Source organism: Apis mellifera, linkage group LG14 (genome assembly GCF_003254395.2).
Source record: "Apis mellifera strain DH4 linkage group LG14, Amel_HAv3.1, whole genome shotgun sequence".
NCBI lineage: Eukaryota > Metazoa > Arthropoda > Insecta > Hymenoptera > Apidae > Apis > Apis mellifera.
In genome coordinates this window covers 4,676,848-4,699,580 of record NC_037651.1, presented here as the reverse complement: position 1 = coordinate 4,699,580, position 22,733 = coordinate 4,676,848, and the positions used below count along the sequence as shown (strand labels likewise).

General features: G+C 34.7%; 2 protein-coding genes across 6 annotated transcripts in view; one reads left to right on the top strand and one right to left on the bottom strand.

Moving 5' to 3' along the window:
* LOC107965489 overlaps positions 1-21,250 on the top strand; it is a 29,078-nt gene extending 7,828 nt beyond the window's left edge. The window contains exons 1-2 of one of the 4 annotated variants that reach the window (XR_001705495.2): positions 6,640-6,922; positions 7,152-8,673. Coding sequence is in view for 1 of the 4 variants with exons in the window: in XM_026445190.1 (XP_026300975.1) it covers positions 7,152-7,423 (272 nt within the window). In the remaining 3 variants the exon portion in view is untranslated. Of the gene's footprint in view, positions 1-6,639; positions 6,923-7,151; positions 8,674-20,516 lie in introns of those variants that run through there. The other 3 variants (XR_003306087.1, XR_003306086.1, XM_026445190.1) reach the window with 3 other exon arrangements.
* On the bottom strand, positions 87-7,524 carry LOC408446 (probable aconitate hydratase, mitochondrial). 2 transcript variants are annotated; one of them, XM_391994.7, is made up of 9 exons: positions 7,170-7,524; positions 5,653-5,807; positions 5,401-5,567; positions 4,200-4,955; positions 3,768-3,970; positions 3,019-3,307; positions 1,971-2,244; positions 1,528-1,876; positions 87-1,046 (listed from the first exon to the last, which is right to left on the bottom strand). In XM_391994.7, exons 1-9 carry the CDS (start codon positions 7,200-7,202, stop codon positions 906-908), a joined length of 2,367 nt encoding a protein of 788 aa, XP_391994.1. In that variant the 5' UTR covers positions 7,203-7,524; the 3' UTR covers positions 87-905. The 2 variants fall into 2 exon arrangements, with proteins under 2 accessions (XP_391994.1, XP_006560252.1); XM_006560189.3 differs by lacking the exon at positions 7,170-7,524 and adding an exon at positions 6,473-6,499.
* Positions 21,251-22,733: the final 1,483 nt, after the last annotated feature.

Sequence of the window (22,733 nt, the reverse complement as noted above, 5' to 3'; positions counted from 1 at the left end):
AACGAAGAATACATCGAATGAAAATGAAGAAAAAATTGTCTTCTTAGGAAAATAACGTTCGATATTAAATAAACGAGACGACGATATCATTCGCTGTCCAGAAAAATTTTTTATTTCTTTCTGATGCAATAAACAACGAATCTTACATTCGATGGTATCAGTCGTATCTAGAAAATAGTATAATCGTAACATGTGTTCTACACTGCGAACGATACATAGTATGTACAGAAGATTCTGTCAGGACCAGAACGAAATTCATGCCATTGGAAACAAGAGAAGACATTGCGATCTCGACATGCCATCATCGGGCTGTACACGATTTAAAAATGAACACACAACGGCACGCGCGAGTCGCATTGTCTTCTTTGTCGACAATGATGAAAATTTGCACGAAACAACGCAGAATCTTTCGACGCGTGATTCTCAACGGTGCGAAACAAGCGCGTAACAATGTCTAAAGAATGATACGATCCATTCTTTTCTAAGATAAACTGACGTCAACTAGAAAATTGGCTAGATTTATTCTTCAGTATTTCCACTCAGGCTCGGTTCATCATCGGTTGTCGCTCTCTTCCATTCGTTATCTTACGAATTTTATTGAGGTATTGGTTAACTCACACCAATATCTGGCATGATCTCTGCACGTTCCTCTCTCCTCTTCTTTCCCTTTCCTCCTTTTAAGTAACTTTATTCGTCGATCGCCATGTCGATCGAAGCGACGATCGAAGCGACGATCGAAGCGCCCTCATCTTGACGAATATTTTTTTACGTAAAATCTAACAGGAAGATTGGTGTGTTATACTGTTATATCCATTCTCAGCATCGATATCGATAAACACACAATTAACTACGAGATCGTGCACGTTTCCTCGAAAATGTGAATTTTCTTCGATGAACGAACGCGATTACTGCCCACTGGCGATCTCCTTCATACGGTTTAGAGCTGAACCTGCCTTGAACCAGGAAATTTGTTGCTCGTTCATGGTGTGATTTAACGTGATCTTGTCCACTTTCCCATCCTTGTGTTTGATTTCTGCTTGAACGGGCTGTAATAGAGGAAAGAAATTAGGATCAGACTCGTTAATAAATGACGACACTGTTAGGTGACAGAATAGAACCTTTCGATTGGAAATTTGGTTGTTAGCCAAGATTTTTTTTATTCTAGAAAGGATATGGATTAAAATCGTTATATAGGAACTAAGGATTGCCTCATATCCTTGAATACTTGAATGGAATCCGATGATAGCTATATATCATAATGTTAGATATTTTTAATGTTTCTTGATCGACTATATATGGATGACAAATTTAAATTCAAATATATCGCGTTGCATATTATAACTCAATAAACTAAAATAAACTAGAAATAAAATAATAATCGAAAAGCATAAAGGATACATGGATGTTTGTATGAAAGAATGAATAGAATTTTGAACAATTAATTAAATCAATAATACATAAAGGAAAATGTAAGTAGTTGGGTTATTTTTCTCGAGAAAGATAATTGAATCATTAATGAAAACGTACTTTTCCAGGTGCCAAATCGTTTAATCCAAGAAGGCTGATCTTATCAGTAGGTTGAATCTTATCGTAATCGCCAGCATTGGCGAAGGTGAGAGGCAACAATCCTTGTTTCTTCAAGTTGGTCTCGTGGATACGTGCAAAGCTCTTAACGATAATGGCACGGCCGCCTAAGTGTCTCGGCTCCAGAGCTGCGTGCTCTCGGGACGAACCCTCGCCGTAGTTCTCGTCGCCAACTGCTACCCATTTGACGCCATTTTTCTTGTAATGCCTGGCAACGTCCGGAACTTTACCCCACTCGCCAGTAAGCTGGTTCTTTATTTTGTTCATCTCGCCATTTTCTGCATTCACAGCTCTATAAAATTGGTCGAAATTCAATATATTTGTTTAAATTGTAGAACAGTCGAATAAGCGAAGAGAAGAAAGATCTTCAATCTTCAAACATTTACCCTATGAACATATTGTTCGAGATATTGTCCAAGTGGCCACGATATTTCAACCATGGGCCAGCAGCCGAGATGTGGTCGGTGGTACATTTTCCTTTTACTTTGATTAAAACGGTCAAATCGGTGAGATCTTTGCCGTCCCATTTGTCGAACGGTTCTAATAATTGCAATCTCTCGCTCTTCGGGTTCACGTCGACTTTCACGCTGCTGCCATCTGCTGGTGGAGCGTCATAAGTGTCTTGGCCAGGGTCGAAACCGCGGTTTGGAAGTTCATCACCTGGAATAACATGATTTCTTGGAAAATTTTTCCAATATTTCCTATATTGTTTCATAATGAAAGAAATTCTTCTTTCATTATGAAATTATCAAAAAGTACATTTCCAAGGAAAATAATGTTCGAGAATTGCCAGTATGTAAAAAATATATCGTGAAATATTTCATAAACGAGTTTCCTTCGAAAAACACACTTATCGTTGAAATAATTGTCTCAAAGATACCGAAGAACTTTGTTCTTTCCATAAAAAAGTGAATAAATAGATTCACGAATATTTTATCAATCTCTCGCTGTTTATCCACGAAATAATCTCGTAGAATGAAATAATTAACTACATTTTTTCTTCTCGTCATCAAATTAAATAATTTCAAAAACAGAAATTATATCAAATATTTCGAAATCTGATTCAATCTTCTACTATTAAATAAATAGTAAAATTAAATGTAACGTTGTAAATAACCAACAATTTCATTCAATATGCAGACATATTGATTAACTCATTACAAAAATAAATATCACAGATTGTGACTCATGTTTAACTGTCTGCAGACTAATAATAATAAAAAAGAAAAAAGAAATCAAGTAGAATTTCATTTGTATTTGAAGTTATTAATGAAGCCACGATTTTGAATTATTCTTGAATTAATTCTTGTTCACATAAGTTGTGGTTCAAGTTCAAGATAATCGAATCATTGTTTAAAATTATCTCGTAAACAATGAAATGTTTGTGATAAAATAATTCACGAATATATATACGCGAGTGTACGTCGTATTTACCGAACGGATCTTTAAGAAGGAATTCCTTTCCATCCTTGGCCTTGAGCTTATCGGTAACCGGATTAAAGTCCAATCGGCCAGCGAGCGAAAGAGCAGTGACGAGTTCAGGGCTGGTGACGAAAGCGTGTGTCGCCGGATTGGCATCGTTTCGACCCGTGAAATTACGATTGTACGATGTGACGATCGTGTTCTTATCACCCTTCTTGATGTCTTTACGATCCCATTGACCGATGCAGGGCCCGCAAGCGTTCGCCAACACGGTGCCTCCAAATTTTCGAAGAATTTCGGCCTAAATTAAACGAGGAAAATCTTAAGTTAAGTAGTGATATTTTTTTTAAATAATTTTATTATACATTAACGATTTCAAAATATTGAAGAATGATTTTCAAATATCATTTTTCAAAAATCCTCTCCCCTTTGTAATATTTAGAATTTTTCCAATAGGTTCTAACATTCTTTTTTTAAACTTGGCTAAAAATTTTAAAACGCATCTCTAATTGTACCCGGATCGATCTGATTGTCATCCATTGATCCCCCGATCACGAGAATCGACAAGTCACTATTTTTTCCCTTTCCCATTGTCAAAATACATCGAAGCCAAATTAAGAATTTGGCGTGGGTCGCGTAACTTGTTTCTAAGTGACATGTACCAATGTCTGGCACGGGTTCAAAGTAATCTGTGCAACTGTTACCGCCCAATCCTTTATACCAAAGCATCTAGTTCTAGAAATATACGTATATATACTTACTATTCCGTCACGCTCGATCGTGGCACGAATTTGTTCCGAGCCTGGCGTGACATTGAACGCCGATTTCGCTTTCAATCCATTATCGATGGCTTGCTTAGCGATATTAGCGCAACGACCCATGTCCTCGTAAGAGCTGTTCGTGCAGGAACCGATCAGGCCGACCTTGATCTCGTTAGGCCAGCCATTCTTCTTGGCAGTTTCACCTGGTTCGAATTAGTGCAGACAATATGAGCTTTGGCTTTTTCTTCAAACTCTTTACCTCTTTCTCTTGGAATTAAAATTAACCCTCGTGTAAAATATACATAGCAGGAAATTTTTACTAATCTTCTAATTACCTGAAGTTATTTTATAACGAAGAGATTGATCGATATTACAAGAGAATCGATTAAAAGAAATAACTGGATGGAAAATCCAATTCAATCGATTACTCACCCAACTTAGAAATGGGATGAGCGAGATCGGGCGTGAACGGTCCGTTCACGTGTGGCTCCAACGTAGAAAGATCGAGCTCGATGATCTGATCGTATTTAGCGTTGGCGTCGGCAGTGAGAAGGCTCTTCCTGTGCAGATCGGCCGCGTTTGCGATCTCGGATCGTCCAGTCGCCCTCAAGTAATCCTGCATACGAAAGTTGTAGGGGAAGATGGACGTTGTCGCGCCTATCTCGGCGCCCATGTTGCAGATGGTAGCCATCCCAGTGCAACTTATGCTCTCGACACCTGGCCCATAGTATTCGACGATGGCACCGGTTCCTCCTTTCACCGTCAGGATACCGGCCACCTTGAGAATGATGTCCTTGGGACTCGTCCACCCCTTGAGGGCCCCCGTCAGCTTCACCCCGATCACCTTGGGGCATTTCAACTCCCACGGTATGTTGGCCATCACGTCCACGGCGTCAGCGCCACCTACACCGATGCAGAGACAGCCCAGACCGCCTCCGTTGGGCGTGTGGGAGTCGGTGCCGATCATCAGCAGACCTGGAAATGCGTAATTCTCGAGGATGATTTGGTGGATGATACCGGAACCAGGGTTCCAGAAACCGACGCCGTACTTGGCACCGGCCGTCTTCAGGAAATTGTACACTTCCTTGTTGATGTCCTTGGCCCGTTTCAAATCTTGCTCGCCACCCACTTGGGCCTCGATCAAGTGGTCGCAGTGGATCGTCGAGGGCACGGCGACTTTTGGCAGTCCTGCGAAGAGAATTCAGAATTTTCGGTAAATAATTCAGAATTCAGAATTTCGGTAAAATATTATATCTAGCAGTGGCGGTGCAACTTTGTTATTTTCATCGATTTTTAATGTACGAAGGAAGAATTATTTTTCTATCTCTTAATAAAGCGGAAGGCTTTATTTATTTCTCCGATCCACAATCGTTCGTGAAAAATTTTCACAAAATGTTTTTTAATTGTATAATTAATTCTGATAAGATTCTCTTGCTACGTACTAAAAAAAAAACATTGTGGAAAGATAAACGATCGTGTTATTTATCTGCTGTTAACTGGAGGTTAAAAATAAATATAGAACAGCGTGAAATATAACGGCAAATAAAGATGGAATACGAAATATTCGATATTAAACTGCCGTTCAATTGTTTGATATTGGAATACTTGAATTATCGAATATTTTTCACTATACCAGAGCTGATAAATTGCAGCATGGCCATCTGAGCAGTGGCATCCTGCATAGCCACTCGATCTGGTCGCAATCTGAGATAAGTGGTTCCACGTTGAATTTCCTGCTTGTCGGGTTCATCGAGATGAGAATATAAAACTTTTTCGGACAGCGTCAATGGTCGGTTCAATCTGCAACGATCATACGGTCGATTAAGAAATCAAGAGTGAATAAAATATCTTAGATACAGAGAGGATGAATAATAATTATACTCGCCTCTTCCTCACTACTTTTAATTTCTCCTCCAACTTGTCGTAAGGGAGATAACTAGTCGAATCGAATTTGGACATCGCCACCTTTTGGGCGGCAAAACTCAACGCGCTCGCGCTGAAACATCTTTGCTGGATATCTGTCACGAATATCGCGAGTTTCTGGAAACAAAAAAATTTGGTAATTAAATATACTTTCAATGGAAAGTAAAAAAATTGAATTCGAGTCGAGTTTAAAATGAAAATATATTTCAAGAGAAATTATATATTTATAAACGTTAAATTGATAGATGCAATTTCACGAGTTAATTTATGATATAATATAAATTCAAACTCGTTGATTATACCGTACATAATTTTCGATATGCTTCACACCGACGTGTGCACAATCAATTTTTGTCAATATCAATTTCGCAGATAAGGCGAGTCGAATATGTTCATAAATAAACCAATAATTAAAAATTTATATTTAGCCAAATCGTTGATTTATATTTTCTAAAAATTGCTAAAAATTTAACGATAACTGAATAATTAGACAAATATGTTTTACTACGTGTCTATTAGCTTGTTACGTATAAGTGTATGTACACGTAACGTAATAGTTGCGAATATACATATATGTATTCATACAATGTCAGTTACGTAATTCTATTCACATAGACAAAGATTTTTTTCAATCGTGATCCTGAAAAAACGATATAAAATATTTCGAAAAAGAAGGAATAGAAGATCGGACGAGGTGTATTTTTCTTATCTTGTTTACTACAGTTTTTATCGCGCGACGAATTTTATCGAAGCTTGCAGTGAAAATAAGAAGATCAAATTACCGAACGATGCATATTTTCCATTCATTTTTACCCGCCATACACGCCAAACACTCCTGCGCAATGGCCGCGGACCTAACCTCCAATTTTCTCGAAAATATACCCAATATATGAAGCAGCAACGTCGAAACAGATTATGTAACGCGTCGTATATATCTTTCAAATCGTTCCTCTCGATCATCCGTGCACAATTTATCACAACCGCGTCGCAATTTTTCTTGACGAGTAGCCGAACTCCTCGAGAACCGCCATTATTTTAAAATAACACAACCGAACAAGTTTGTCAAGAAATCAGTCGCAACATTCTCGAAAACTCAACTCGACAAAATGAATTTCCTCGTCGAAATTCTCTTCGAACGTGTCACGGTAGAAAGATGTAACACGATATCACTCGATTGAGATATAATAGCTGAAGGACAAAATGGATAAGCAGATAACGGTTAATTACACGAGGTCTGGTCACTGAGAGATTATTGCTCTCTAGGAGTATATTGTTAATTAAATCAAATTAATAATATATCATTATCGTTATAATTAATGATCGACCTATCCACCAGTTAAACAGTTGACACGATCGACCTTGATAAACGGGGTCAAGCGGTCAAAATTGTGGATGGATCGTAGAGTGTTATTTATTTATTTGTTTGTTTCTCTCAATTTTATTATCGTTTTATGTGCGTAGAAGTGATGGGCGGCATACCTGATCCCGAAGGATACGGGTGCAGTACGACATTATGCTGGACGAAGATTCAGCCTCCCGATGACGTTGCGACTCGTCGAAACGAGGTTTATAGGTGGAGGGAAGCGCAGGCGTGTGACAAAGAGGAGCGAAAAGTCGCGTCTCGTCTCGTGGCAGTCCTTCTCAAACCGGCCACTAGAGAACTGAGTGAAATTCTGCTTGGCTTTCTCGTGTCAATGCTGCGGGGCCACGCATGCGCCCCTTTCTATATTTGAATACGAATTTTCTGAGAACGACTGGCTGGCGCCTCCGCTATACAGTTAGCTATTCACGAACGGACACTTTCGTGACAACACTTTCGAGCAACCAATCGGAGTTTTGGCTGATCGGATCGTAACAGCTGTTCATTCAGCTCCTCACGGCGCAGATGCCGTTGGAGTACAGTTTGGTCAATTCAAATTCGTTGTACGCACGATAGATTAGTCGGAGAGAGAGAGAGAGAGAGAGAGTTAGAATGGGGAAAAATATTCGTCAAGAAAAAAAAGTAATGAAATGAGATTAAGATTGTTTTGATTTCGAAATTTGCGAAGGATAAAAGTACTGTGAAATAATTTTTGAAAAAGTACCGTGAAAAATAAATATTATGATAATATTCGAATGAAATTTTATTTGCAATTGGAAATGAATTCGATCTAAGTCGTAAAAGTGGTTACAATTGAAAAATAATCGACGATTGTTGTATGAAAGTTCGAATAGAATCAACGCAATCTAGAAGAATTTATTGGGTCAATCATTTTAAATTGATCTATAACACGTGTCTATATATAAATCGTTTGTAAATTACGATTGTTTTCGATCTTTCTTTAACGCTGATCATCTTTCTTTTTCTGGCAAAGTTTTATTGATCGAAATGTACTATAGTCAAGTTTAGTAGATAGCAGCGCACCGAGTGTTGTTGAATGGAACTTATCGTTTGTAATTCAAGAAACTCCCTACAGAGGGCAACCAAGTCTCCGTTAATCGATCAGACTCTAAGGTAGATTTCGATTACGAGGGAAATTTAAAATTGGCTTCGCTTCGATATTTCGATATAATTTTAAGCGTATTAAATTTTTCAATTAATTTATCAAAGATAAATTAAAATAAGAAAAATATACGATGATAAATCAAGATGAGAATGATGAAATAGATGGAAATTAAATGTAAAATTATAAATTTTACAAGAAAGATTGCTATTATTGATCTACTAATTATTTATGGAAATAAATAATAAGAAATTTTATAAGGCTTGAAGAATAAGTTTAATGGATCAATTGTTTCAACATTTTTGCTACCTAATTCTTGCTCCAATCAACGTTATTTTTACTCGCAACGTCATATCAGTTTATGAGTCTCTTCGATGTCAACAATTATTGCAACATATCCATCATACAAATGCATTTGTACTTGAACATTGTACCATATATACATCGGAAGATATCTTACGAAGAATAAATCAATACAATTCTGACATAGTTAAATATTATATTACGCGTTAAATGATTTCAGAACAATAACAATCAGTTTCATCATCATCATAAAAACGTGGCACGCGCTTGGAAAATACGCAAAAGATAATAATTCAGAATGCTCCAGATTACTTTTATCTGGAATATCGATATAATTTCGTTGTCATCGCAAGAATTCCAGTTCAGAATCGAATGATAATAATTCGAGGAAAATTTTTAATGGGCAAACCAAGAAATTTATTATGCATAACGCAATTTCATGAAACAAAGAAAATTTTAAATTTTAAATTTCTATTCAATTCAAACGTATTCCTATTAAAAAATACTAAGCTTTAATAATTATCTCTTTTACAGAAAATTAATTCTTGATGCAAAATATAGTGATTCATAAATAAATATACACGGAGGAAACTACACATTAAGATAAAACTTATAAATAGATAGAAGAAACTGGTTTCCACGACAATTGCAAAAATTCATCGTAAACTCTTAACGAATTTTTATTTTCTATATTGTCAACAATTTTTTTTTTCCTTCCCCCCCTCCCCACAAAATTTATTCTCCAAGCGAACGAACATATCATCATCAAGCCCATAAAATTTTTTACTGTTAAAATTAAGAAATTTTCAAGTAAATCAAATCTGTCACCTTTAACTCCTAATATAACTAAATGAATAATTTAATACTTAAGTGACTCCTTAAATATTATTTTATTGTATAATTGTATAACATAATTAATGATGAAACATAATATAATCACTCCGAAACTTTTAATTCTCAAATATATCTTCAACATCCGAAACGAAATATCGCACAAATCATTCGTAAAAATAATACTTGGAACCTCGAAAATAAACGTATAAATAGATCGACAGATTTAATTAATTAAAAAACAAAAGAATAAGAAAATCATAATCCGTATAATATTCCTGATGATATCAAACAATACGTCTCTAATCTAATCACAACGACAATAATCGAAAAATCAGGGCACTTTTGCCTTCACTTTTTGGCCGGGCATGGCCGCCACGTTTACTCTCTCCGAGCACGAAGGAGGGAATAAAAAAAACGAAAGTGGCCACAGAGGAGATTCGGGCGAGGAATAGAGGGCTTTTGCAACTCGTCACCATGGAATTTGCGAGTGTCGATCGAGTCGATAACTCTTGATGACGATCTTAAGATCTCGACCTTATATCCGATAATGCGATTATCCGTACGAGTTTCTTTTTTGATGGCCGAAACGTTGCGAGTTCGTGAGATATCGAGATGGATCTTTCGAATATTCGCCCGTCAGAAAATTTGGCAAGAATCGATTTCAACCGGTGATTCGATACGTGACGAACACTTCGATCGATACGTGCATCGATGTATTGAAACAAATACAGGGATTATATAGAAGGATTCGTTCGAAAGTTTCTTTATTGTTTTTTGAGTACAGATTTTTACAAAGGAATTTAAATGAATTTTCGAGGCCGCGTAATATATTTGGCTTCGATGATTATGTTATCGCGATGAAGGAATGTAGCCCTCTATTGAAAAAGAAATTTCAATGAAATCTGGAAAAATGGCATTGGGAGAAAAATCCTTGTATCGTTCGTCTTTGAGAGGAAATAAATGTTTTTCCTTAATTGCTGGGATATTATTCGAGGCTGGAAACGAACATTCATTTTTGGGAAATGAGAGCAGACACGTGGGATAAACTTTATCAGAGGCTGGTTAATTAAACTAGTTTTAGAAATTGTTTCTCTTCTGAGATGGATGAATCATCGAGAAGAAAAAAGTCTTGTCTTTGACTTTGACAAGAATTGAGAAAATTCAGAAAGGTATAAGGTGTTTCGTGAAATTTTTTTTTTTTTTACAATATGTAGATTTCTCAGATGAAAAATATAGAAATTAATTCTTAACTTGAGAAGCACTATTATTATTATTTAAATTCTTCTTATTTAAGTTCGATCATCGATTACTTCTATCTCACTACGTCATAAACTACGTTATAAAATCAGGTGACATTTCCATTGTTACGGTAATTGTTCGACAATCGTTGCATTACACAGGGTGATCTAAATATCCATCCTACGAACAGTGTGATCGTGTTGTATTAAAGATGAGATGTGTAACAGTTTTCTACGAATGCGTAGGAACAATAAATAATCCGCTTCTCAGTAGCGTGAAGTCGATAATCTGTAATACGATGATCGACTCGTAACAAGTCGTAATGTAAAATCTGAAACCTTGATATTTCGAAACACGATTGTCAATGCATCGGTATGCGCACGAATCCCTTTAATCTTTTGCAGTCGGACTTTATTGTTAGAAGAATAATAGAAATAACTTTTGAAATTATATAGAAACGAGTAATAATATGCAATTTAAATAATAAATTCCATGTGTATTAACACACATATGTATATATAATTGTCGTATATTTCATTAAAACTTGGAAATTTTATGAAGAATATTTCGTAAAAAAAAAAAAAAAAGAAGAAGAAGAAGAAGGAGGAGGAAGAAGAAGAAGAAGAAGAAGAAGAAAATTAGATATATAACTCCCCTATTCTTATCAGAAAATTAATAGATTATCATTGATGAAATTGCAATATTTCTTTAGAGGATATCTTTATATATATAAAAAAAAAAAAATCCTCCGTTCGATCCTCCTCAATGAAAAGAACATTAACACTTATATAATACGATAATCCAACTTATGATAAATGTTAAGTAAAAAAAGACTACTATTTACGGACTCTAACTATAAATCCGTCAATTTTATTTTTCAATCTCCTCTGAAATTGATTGGCGGATGATAGCCTCTCACTATTATGCAAAAGTGTTAAACTCGTTATCGTGGAACGGATGATCGAGAGAGCCGAATAAAATTGATTCACTTGATACGCGCGCGCGAGATCGCGTAGGGTTAAGAGGGTATTATAACAAGATTATATGCGAATACAGGAGGAGAGAAGGAGTTGAATGGGTCCTTGACATGATTAACTCTTGTTGTAGGTGGACCATGTTTCGACACGCTCGCGTTGATCCTGCCCTCCGTTTGTTCCACGGACAGGATCCTTTCGTTTCCATTCCGTGGCGAACAAATTTTCTGGCAAACAAATTAGTCAATTTACGATGCAACACACTTTCGATCTTGGTCTCGTTACATGATGCGTAAGCATGTATGTCTCGCGCGATAGTTTCGGCTCGATTTCTTCGGGATTGAAACACTCTTGAGATCGCGTAATTTTTTGGCTGGCGAGGATTTTTTCTTCTCCCTTTTCTTTTCTTTCTTTCTTTTTTAGCGAGGATAATAATAAATAAGAAATATTCGCGCACATTGTTGTTACACACGAATCGAAGTCGTAATAATTTTTAAATTGAATGGAACTTGATTATTTCTCTTATTTTTTTTCTTTTTTTAGGAGTGATATTTTTTTTTTTTTTTGAGGGAGAATATTTAAATATGTTAAGCTTGTGTATATAAAGATATAAATCGGACAATCGAAGACATAATTTTCGAATCGAGCAAGGCCTCGTTCCTCCTCTCTTTCTTAATCCAATCCCTCTTTTTTCTTTTTTTTTTTTCAATTTTTCGAAAGAATACGAACGATACCATCGGGTTTATCGTTATAATAAAGTTATCGCACAATTGTGGGATAATCATTACATTTCTCGATTGAAAGTCCATCATTCATCTCATCGTCTTTTTGTAAATTTCATTATTTCCATTCTATATGATTCAAGTACTATTTTTGTGAAACATACATACATATGCATATTTCTGTGAATTTTTAAAGAGTATCATAAAGGCATGAATAGAGAAGAAAATGAGGCTTGTTTAAGTACGTTCCTTTGAAGAATTTTAATCGGTAATATTAATTTTTTAATTGTACATTCTGGAAAATGACACATATCCCATGTAATAATTCGTAGGAAGAATTCTTAACAAGCGAAGGACTTTGGCGTGATGGCCAGTTACGATAGAAAATTACGAAACACCTTGTTTCAAGGGTGGGAATAAACTTCGTTTGTTCTATAGAAGGTATTCCATGTGTCTAATGTCGAAATAAAAGTGGCACACATGGCTTCCTGTACGTTCTTTTATCCTCACAATAATTTCTTTCTGCCGAACCATTGTTATATTCGCACCAAGATTCGTTCGAAGACGATAGAGATTGACTTTTCACCAGCGATTCAAAATTATTGGATCGGATTCTCAAAACGAACATTCAAATCCCTAATCCTTCAATCATCCGTACGTCTATTCTCCTTTTTTGAAATTTTATTTTTAATTCACACGATACTTTCGAACAAATATGACGATGAATTTCCTGCAAAATCCAATAATCCTAAAATTAACATGAACTTTTCCTCTTCCAGATCTCTCGCGATCGAAAACTTTCCAACTTTTCCTTCTCTTCAAAGAGATGCAAAAAGATAAAGGCGCAGGAAAAATAAGAAGAATCTCTCTAATAAAACGAAGTGAATAATTTCTAAAAAAAGATGAACTTTCCTTCTTCCAGATCTCAATTCTGGAAAGAAAGAGAGAGAGTGAAAAAGTGAAAAAGAAAAGGAGAGAAAAAAAATACAATGATCTTGAAACATATTTCAAGGCGCAAATAAAGAATCTCTCGCAACAAGGTCCAGTCTCCATAAAGTAAACGAGTTTTCAAGTTATCTCTCGAAGGTCTGGGTTAGCGGCAATGGACCGGCCTTGCCGATTTGACAATGTCGATACGAACCGGTGTGTCGAAGCTCGTCGGCACTCGAAAACGGGGGCACGTAGGGATCTGGCGCCAGGGTGGATTGCATCACCGTAGAAGCCGTATATCTTCGCAATATCACAAATGTATACTATACTACACACTATATACCCGTTGTCGAATAGGTTTGTACACCAGCCTAGGGAATCGTGTTAAGGTGTTAATCTTCGTTCAGCACGGGGCCGTAGATGAAGTGATTGCTTAATTGTGAATTATTCAGCCTTCAGATGGTTAAGCCCCTGGTCCAATGAAGCAATTCGAACGGCGGTAAACCCTGGAACAATGCCGTTTTTTTTTCAATCGCTTAACGAGGAATCGTAATTGCAGATGGGATTCAGAGTTGTATAGTTTGAAAATACCGTGACTACGTCTCTTTGATGTATTATTTTTAAAGCGGTAGTAAAAACTGTGAAATTGTGGAACTGTGTTTTGGTGTTGCTTGGTACTTGAGATTTTTTTTTTATTGTACGGGGTGCGCATAAAAGAGATTTTTTTTTTCTTCTTCTTTTTCTTTTTTTCCTTTTTTTCTTTTTTCTTTTTTTCTTTTTTTCTTTTTTAAGGAAAGTTGAAGGAAAGAAAGCAAAATATTTTCTAATCACATTGTGTCAATTGTCGCGCGCGATAAAAATACGGAGATAGTAAAAATTAATTGTATAATTGTAAATGCAATGGATTTTCGATCGTTAAGCTGTTCTTAGCTCCGCAAGGGGGACCGATCCTTTTTTTCTTTTTTCGGTCCTTTGGGTGGTGGCGTACCCACGGACCTGAGCCAAATATTTCATTCATTTTCTATCACGTTGATTTCAATTCAAATTTCATTTCACGATAAGAGATTAAGTAAAACGTAGTAATAGATAAATAGAATGAATAATAGTAGAAAAGAAATCTTCTTTATTTCTCGTATACTCGGCATTAACTGTAGTTTCATTTTCAATATGTATATATATATATATATATACATATATTTCGTTTCTATTCTATATATATATTATGTTTTATTACATGTAATAAATCGATTCATAAATGTGAATATCATGACGAAGAGTGGAAAATCGATTATCCACATCCTGATACGGAAATACATTCCTTAAAAACTATCAGAGAAAGGATAAATATTCTCGGTTACCTGGCTGAATAATCGAACGATTGTTGAAGAAATTTAGAATCGTGTCACTGTGATACAATACGATGCCATTTCAATCTGAGTGAGTAAGTTGATTCATTCGAACTATCGTGCGTTATCTTTGCACGAATGAGTCACAATATGAAATGTGTAATACATTTTTAATTCGTTTGAAATATCCGACGAGATAAATTTCATCCTGTGATAACAACTTTTAATTAATATAAAAAAAAAATTATTTAGAGAAATATGAAAAGAATCCTTTTTTTTTTTTAAATCTTAAACGGATGAATATATTTCCATTCCTTTTTTTTTTTTTTTTTTTTTTAATTTTATTATTCTTCGACTGCCTTTCAAAAAATTCACATAACAAATTTGTCTCCGCGTCGAACACGAACGTCGTCCAATCCCGCGCCTTCTCCTTTCAAACGTCAATGTTCCCTCATTTTTTTTTCTTTTTTCTTTTTTCTTTTTTTTTTTTTTCCTTCCAACTATCGAGACCATTCCCTAAGGCCATCCTATTAAAGACGTAGCCCCCAGCATCGTCGAACGGCAGCGACAATTAAGAGTTAAAAAATAAGTACCTGGCTGGCAAATTTACATACACACGCAAGAAACTGAGCACTGATTTCACTCGATGCAATTTAAATAATCGTCAATACGTACGAACTTCTCTTATTTTTTTTTTTTTTTTTTTTTTATAAGAGAAGTGGAAACGTGGCTAGTTGTTACTTTTTGCGATTGTCCATTTTTTACTTCGGATCGAAAATTTCTGCGTGTATAGATAGAATTTTTATTTTTATAGATTTTTAAAAGGAAATTATCCGATGTTTAAAACGATGTATTGCAGATATTCTTATGTAATATTTTTTTTTTTTTCCTTTCTTCATTTTTCGAGATAATAATAGTGTAGTTTTCACTTTTTCATTTCATACTCTTCATTTGTGATATTAATATTTCAGTTAAATTGGCATGGTTGGTTTTTCGAAAATAATACAATTGCATAATAACATTTAATTTACACATGGAAATTTTCAAATGGTAATTAAAATGTCAATACGAATTCGACACATCGATCGTTAAATTGGACGAATGAAGAGATCGGATGTTTAATCGATGCACACTCGTTGAAATTAATTAAGTCATCAAATTAACAACTACTTAATAACCAGGTAAAAGGAAATCGTCCAAGTAATGATCGATGATGTAAAAAAGAAAAAAAATCGATCGATTTTGTTTATTATATTGAAAGTATATGGAGAGATCAAGGCGAGCTCATTGACAGTGGTGTTCCGTGAAGCATGCCGGCCGACCGTGGCGATAGTTCGACCATGACGAGTCACATTCTACCGGAGAAATGTGAATGTGTAACGTAATCGTAAATTAGACGGGCAACCGGCGGTTCGAGATGTATCCTTTCCCTGGAAACAAAGGTAAAAATTTTCAACGGTATACACGAAAGAAAAGAAAACATTCGATCTTGACCCGTATCGAAATTAATCAACAACAAAATTGGATCAATTCGAGGGAATGAAATTTGTCTATATTTTCCATATTTTCTTCGCCCTAATTTTTTAAAATTAAATTAATATTTGATCTTCATAATTTTTGAATTAATAAGTAAGAAAAAATAGAAATTGTATCCGATCTTAATTCGATATTGATTCAATACCTGGTTGCATTTTATTATACACGATAACGAAATTATTACAAAATCGTATGTTTCTCGATAATCAACGATCCAATTGTTATTTTATGATACGTGAAACGATGGTGTATCTCGATCTCCTTTATCTGAATGGCAAAAAGTATAAATATGTCACTACAAAGATACAAGGAAAGAGACAAGGAAAGGATTAACGAGAAAAATCGGGGATACAGGATTTCTAAATGAAGTCCAAATTTTTTTTATGGCCCCCGTATTTCTGCCGGTCCCAATGACCGAAACGTGTTTACTTTAACGCCCATTTTGATTTTACGAGCTTATTGTATCGTTTACACACGTTTGTACAAGCTCGTTACTCGCAACTCTTCGTGTAGTTGGATAACGCGGAGGAATTGCGAGTTTTAATTTTAGTACGGAATACTGGTTCTCCGTGAACCAAAGGACATTACACGGCTTGTAATTTGACAAGGAATGAAAGTTTGGGTAAAAGATACATCTCGAGATTTTGTTCTTTTTTTTTTTATTAAACGTAGAAACTTTATTGATGCTTCGATGGAATAGAAATGTGTTGTTTTAAGGATTGGAAATTTTTGGAATCAATCTTCTTAATACGTAACTAATTCTCAATTTTTCAAAATTGGCCTGGTTAAATTTTCAGTATGATAACGATTGGGCCTAAGTTTGAGAATAATTTCGAAAATTGATTGGATTTTATATTTTATATTTTACTTCAAAGGATTGATAAAAGGATGAAAAGGATAAAAGTTAATTATTTCTTTTCTAAATAAAATTCATCCTAAGATTTTTTTATATTTAACAAAAATTCGATTCGATTTTTAAGTAAAAAAACACGTTTCATCGAGCAAAAGCGAATCGTTTAATTAAATAAACGTCCAAACGTTTGCATACATACAAGTAAAAACTTACATCAAATATATTTTTCATGCAAATGGACACGGATGTCCACACGTTTTGTCAACGCCAACTTTCGCCATTTATCTACAGCTATTGTTCCTTAATGGCGTCTGTCCCTCTACCAAAACGGTGCATCGATGCTTCACCATATCTCAAGCTCATGAATTATGCAAATACATACATCTCACTGTGTCACGTATCCGCTAAACGATTTGATTAATCATCGTTGATGAAATATTCGAACAATTTTTGGCGAATGATCAATGTCCATTTTCGGAAAATGTTGATCCTCTTTCGATTTGGAAATTTGATCGATTGCATTAACACGAGTTTGGACGAGTTTACAAATAAGAATAAAAGGATTTTTAAAATTTTGTCCGAATTTTGAGGTATTTGATTGTAATGTTATACAATAACATTAAGTCTGGAATCATCAAATTGGTCAAACTGATTTCAGACTTTTTGTTTATGCGGTTAGTAAAAATATATTAATTTATTTAGATAGAAATGTACAATGACTTACATAGTGTCAAGATTTCTTTTGTTCTTTCATTTTTCTAGTATGAAAATGATAAAGTTGTAATGCAATACGACTATTATTTACAATAACCAGTTATTTAACAAATTTAAAATTTTAACGAGCAATTCTCGAATCGAACATACATGAAAGTATGTCATAGTACATTTTACACGCGAACAAGTATCATTTTTATCACTCTCTGCGCGTAAGTACAGTTTGTCAAACAGTTAGGCTTTTACTTCCTCGATCCATAGAAAGTATTTAGGGAAGATCAAGATCGTTTTTCGATCGAACATGGACATGTCCATATCATCCATTGGACAAGAACCTTGGTTGTTTGTTTTACCACTTTTAAGGTGGTACTAAGGATACTATGTGTACGATTCGAGGCAACTTTCTTTCCTGCCTATGATACCTCATTGAAAACTGGACTCCTTCCGCTTACTTTTGTTTTAACATCCCCCCCATTGTTTAATACTGATTAAGTTCTCAAATATATTGACGTATTCACACACGCGCAATCTCTGCGATTAATCGATTCTGTGGAAAAAAAATCGATCCTTAATCGAGAATTAAACAAGTGTACGTATTTGTGGAGGAAAAATTTATATACACATGTTTGTGAGAGAAAATTACACTCTTGGAAAGAAAAGAACAATAGTTTATTAAAATTAATTAAAACAATATTTTATTTTCTAATTAACGAAATTATAATATCGTTCAATTTACGTTCAAGTTTTAAATTAATTCTTTCACACATCATTAATTAAAATAAATTGTCGATTTTTTTTCTAGTCGATATTCTAATGATAAAAGAGAACATTTCCGAGAAGAATTTCTTAAAGAATACAAAATTCATCCTTCGTTGAAAATAATTCGAGTTTTCTCCGAATAAATTCCTGTCCTCGCATCATGATCAATGATATAACACGAAGATACTTATGAGACTCGAAGATTTAAGAGATCTTTGCCCGACGATCTAAACGATCCGATTAGATCACACAGGAGCGAATTCACAATTCAAGGCCTGACACGCACGTATCCTTCGTGATCGAATAATTTTTACAATAGTTCGAATTACGGAGTGACGTAAGGCGAGATCACGATTACTTTTAAATGACTGTGCGAAAGTTTTTGTATCGTTAAAATAACGGTGGATTAGCACCGATACCGCCGATATAGGATGAATAGAGAGAGTGTTGATTGATGGTCGAGTGACAATGGTGGAAAGAGAAACTAGTTAAAAACTTGATTTCGTAAAAAAAAAGAAAAAGAAGAAAAGAAAGAAAGAAAGAGAGAGAGAAAGAAGGATTAAAATTATGTAATACTCGAGGGTGAGTTGAGAATTTTAACGATAAGTTTTAACTTATCCTTAAACTTATCCTTTTATTTTTTCAGAGTGGACAAAATTGATTGAAAATAAATTTTTATATTAAATTTTGATTCAACGTGTTAACGGTGTTCATCGGAGGATATGTTAAATTTCTCTCAGGAAATGCGACGAGAAATCGAAGAAGTATAAAATGTATATAAATAACACGGGAAGAAGATCGTTTATTGTGAGATATAAATCGAATCGGTTTTGACGATACTTACTCTTTCGATAGTTTTTATTATACGAGTGTCACACCGTAGATCGAAAATTTATTGCCATAAATCCTTGCGATATAATTCTTTCTCTTTATTAAATCCAACGAGACGATATTTGTTACAGAATATTTCACGAGCATACATATTCAAAGATACATAAAGATACACAGATAGACAGAAAATTTATTATAAATAAAAATAAATCTTCGAATAATTCCCCAACGATAATCGATCATCTTATTTAAATATTATCAAGAAATATCATGAAAGATAATTTTTCTTTCCAAAATTTAATACTCTGCTCTTAATCCTTCTCGTACAAAAATTTCCATCGCTCGATCCATCCATCCTTTTCCACGAATGTTACGTTTACAAAATAACGAAATAACACGTTTCCTAAAAATTCAATACTTTCCTATCGCCGCTAATATTCGTAGCCGGATGGACCAGAAATATAATTCACCGGGTATTTATGCCTGTGGCGGCGCTGAAAGCAACCCGCGGCTGTGGAAATGGGGTGTCATGGCGTGTGACGTAATTGTGGAGAAAGTGGAAGGCGGAGAGAAGCAGGGCCCTCCACGAAACGGACATCACACGGGTGCTACCAACGTCGGAATGCGAGGAGGCGAAATGCGTTCGGAGGTGGATCGATTACGTAAAACCCGATTTCGACCGTGTGCGTGCGCGCGTGTGTGCGCCAGGCGACGATTTAATAAGGCAGGATTCAACCCAGGGAAGGGGGGGAAGGGGGACGAGAACGAATCCATCGGTGTGTAATTGAAGAAACGTGTAAAGGGAAACCGAGTCAAAAGTGAAATTAGTTCGATGTTTTTTTCCCCCTTTTTCTTTTTTCAGCGATCTCTTTTCCTCTCTTGACGATCGTTGAAGATCGTGCAAGTAGAAGAGTTTGGTAAAGTAAAATTTGAATTGAAAATTTTGAGAAAAAATTGGAGAGATTAGAATGTAGAACAGGAAGATGGATTAGTGTAGGAAGATAAAATTGGAATTCACAATTCTTGAAAATATATTATTTTTGTTTAATTTTGAAAATATAATATTGAATTACATAAAGGAGGATTGGGAAATTTTTCAACTGAAAATGAACTGAAACGAAGCTTGTTTATCAAAAATAGAGGATAATTTATTACCATAAACGATATTTCGAATTTTCTTTTCGATATTCGCAACACTTTAAATCTGTGTCCAATTTAAATTCTAATTGTTCGATATAATTTTATTGTGATTCGAGATAAATAAGGAAACAATTTCATGATACTTTCCGATACTTTCTCTAGCAGGTGTTCCTAGGCAGCAGGGAACAAGGAAAGAAGAAATTGCGTTAGAGGAAGGGACATTCTGCAACGATGAGACCTAATAATTTTGCAACAGGCGTCCTTCGAGTGTTGTACCGTTATGAAGAAAGAAAAAAATGACTTATTAAAAAACCTTTGTCCTTCCTCTTCAAATCTAATTGCTTCCTTTAAACCTGTGCACACAAGGTCCTTGCGAACACGTGAAATTGCAGCAGCTTACGAAACGCGAAATTGGTTTTAATTGTGTATCTGTCTGCGAAATTTCTCGTAATATTTATTTATATAAATTTCGCGCCCTTTCCCTCGTTCAAAAAAAAGAGGAGCAATTCTTCTTCGCTTCGTGGAGAATTTTTTTTAATTGGTTTTAATTAAGATACGCGCTCGATATTCGTTCGATAAGTTCAATAATAAATTCGCGATAAGAGAAAATTATGCCGTACACAACGCGTCTTTTGTAATACAAATTTACGTTCAATGAATTACTCCTCACCTTTCTCTAGCAAACGCAATTAAGGTCTCTTACACGTTCCTTAATGTGGTACGTAATACGTGACATTTCAGAAATTTATGTAAATTTTCCATACTCATTATAAATTAATCGGTTACTATTCATTTTCAACTTTGTATAGTATAACTTTTGCACGATTGATTGTTCCATTTCAATTGCAATAGAATCGCAAGAGAAAGAAAATAAATTTTTAAATACTTTTTTGAGATTGTTATAAAATAATTTTATTTTAATTCATATTGTGTTTAATCAAGAGAACGATTAGATTCATTATAAATGTGGATCTTGCCTTGCTCATTTAGTCATCTAGTTCATCGTTTAATGATTTCTCTAGTAAAATAATTTAACCGTAAGTGGAAAATGAAGATTTTCCCAATATGGCGCCGTGCAGATGTAAGATAGAATGTATATAATCGTCTTATGTACAAACCGTGTACATTGTAAATTATCCTGTGAAATTCTTATCCAATTACATCAGGCAAGAAGTTGTTACAGCCTTGACAATGCAGAATCGTCCAGTGTATTGCAGGTTTATTTCAATAATTATTTCAATGATGTTTATTCACTGAACAATAGAATTATTATTTTACATGTTTCAGTACATCGTGCAATTAATAACAAAAATGTAGAAGCTGATCTCAATTTCTCAAAATATTTAAAAGAATTCTAAAAGTTTTTTCGAATTTAATATCAATTGTATATAAATATTTGTATAATCTTAAAAAAGAATTCTGCCTAAATTCCAATTCAACATTATTATTATAGATTTTATTAACAAAATTTCATTTTTTCAAACATTTCCCTTTCAAAACAAATTATTATATTCGTTTCAAAGGGAAATTGAATCGAAACTTTCATACAGTGATCACGAAATTTACAGATGCACGAAATCGATAGAAATCCGTCTTCACAGTCGAATAGTCAGGAGAGTTGGTACCCACTTGGTTCCAAGACTTGCGATCCTGTTTTTAACCGTTCAGTTGTTATCGAATGCAAATAAGCTCTCTCTCCTGCCGAGTACTTTCATATCACAAAGGAATCGAGAGAGAACTCGTCAAGAATTCACTTGCTTGAAACAAGTAGCTCGAAAGGCTTATCTCTGACTGGCCTTTGTCGACATCTTGATAGAATCCACGATTCCTCCACTTCCTGTTGAGAAAATAGAAATCAGATCTCTTGGTAAGCATCTGTTAATTGTCAACATTTTTCAATTATCGTAACAGATGTAACGAATTAATTGAATTAATAATTTTGTTTAATTATTTTAAAATTTATCAGAGATTGGAGAATTAAAAATAGTAAAATTTAATTTTATTATTGAACTCGATGGAAATTTCGTATTAGCTACAAGGTTAAAGGAAACACGTTTGCTTAAAAAACAATGGTGTACAAATTATATTTATAGTGTAAAGATAGAATATTCTCATACCACGGGTTCCCAAGGTATTTGCATAACATTAAATTAATCGTAAATTTGTTGCACGAGTAATTTGTCGACGGTGCGTCCTTTTAACGGATGCAAGGATATCATTACATCGTCGTAAATTCTTCTTACATTGACCGCTCTATAACTTTACGTAATACGTACGCACTTATTGGACAATTATTTTTATTATTGATAATGAATACACTCGGATTTGGAAGAAATAAAAAAAAATGCAATACAAAATATTACATTACCTTACCCCATA

Coding starts and splice junctions, on each gene's coding strand:
- LOC408446 (XM_391994.7), bottom strand. CDS start 7,202: ATGTCGTACTGCACCCGTATCCTTCGGGATCAG. Junction 2,245..3,018: donor CCTTCTTAAAGATCCGTTCG/GTAAATACGACG, acceptor ATGTTATTCCAG/GTGATGAACTTCCAAACCGC. Junction 1,877..1,970: donor TCGAACAATATGTTCATAGG/GTAAATGTTTGA, acceptor CCAATTTTATAG/AGCTGTGAATGCAGAAAATG.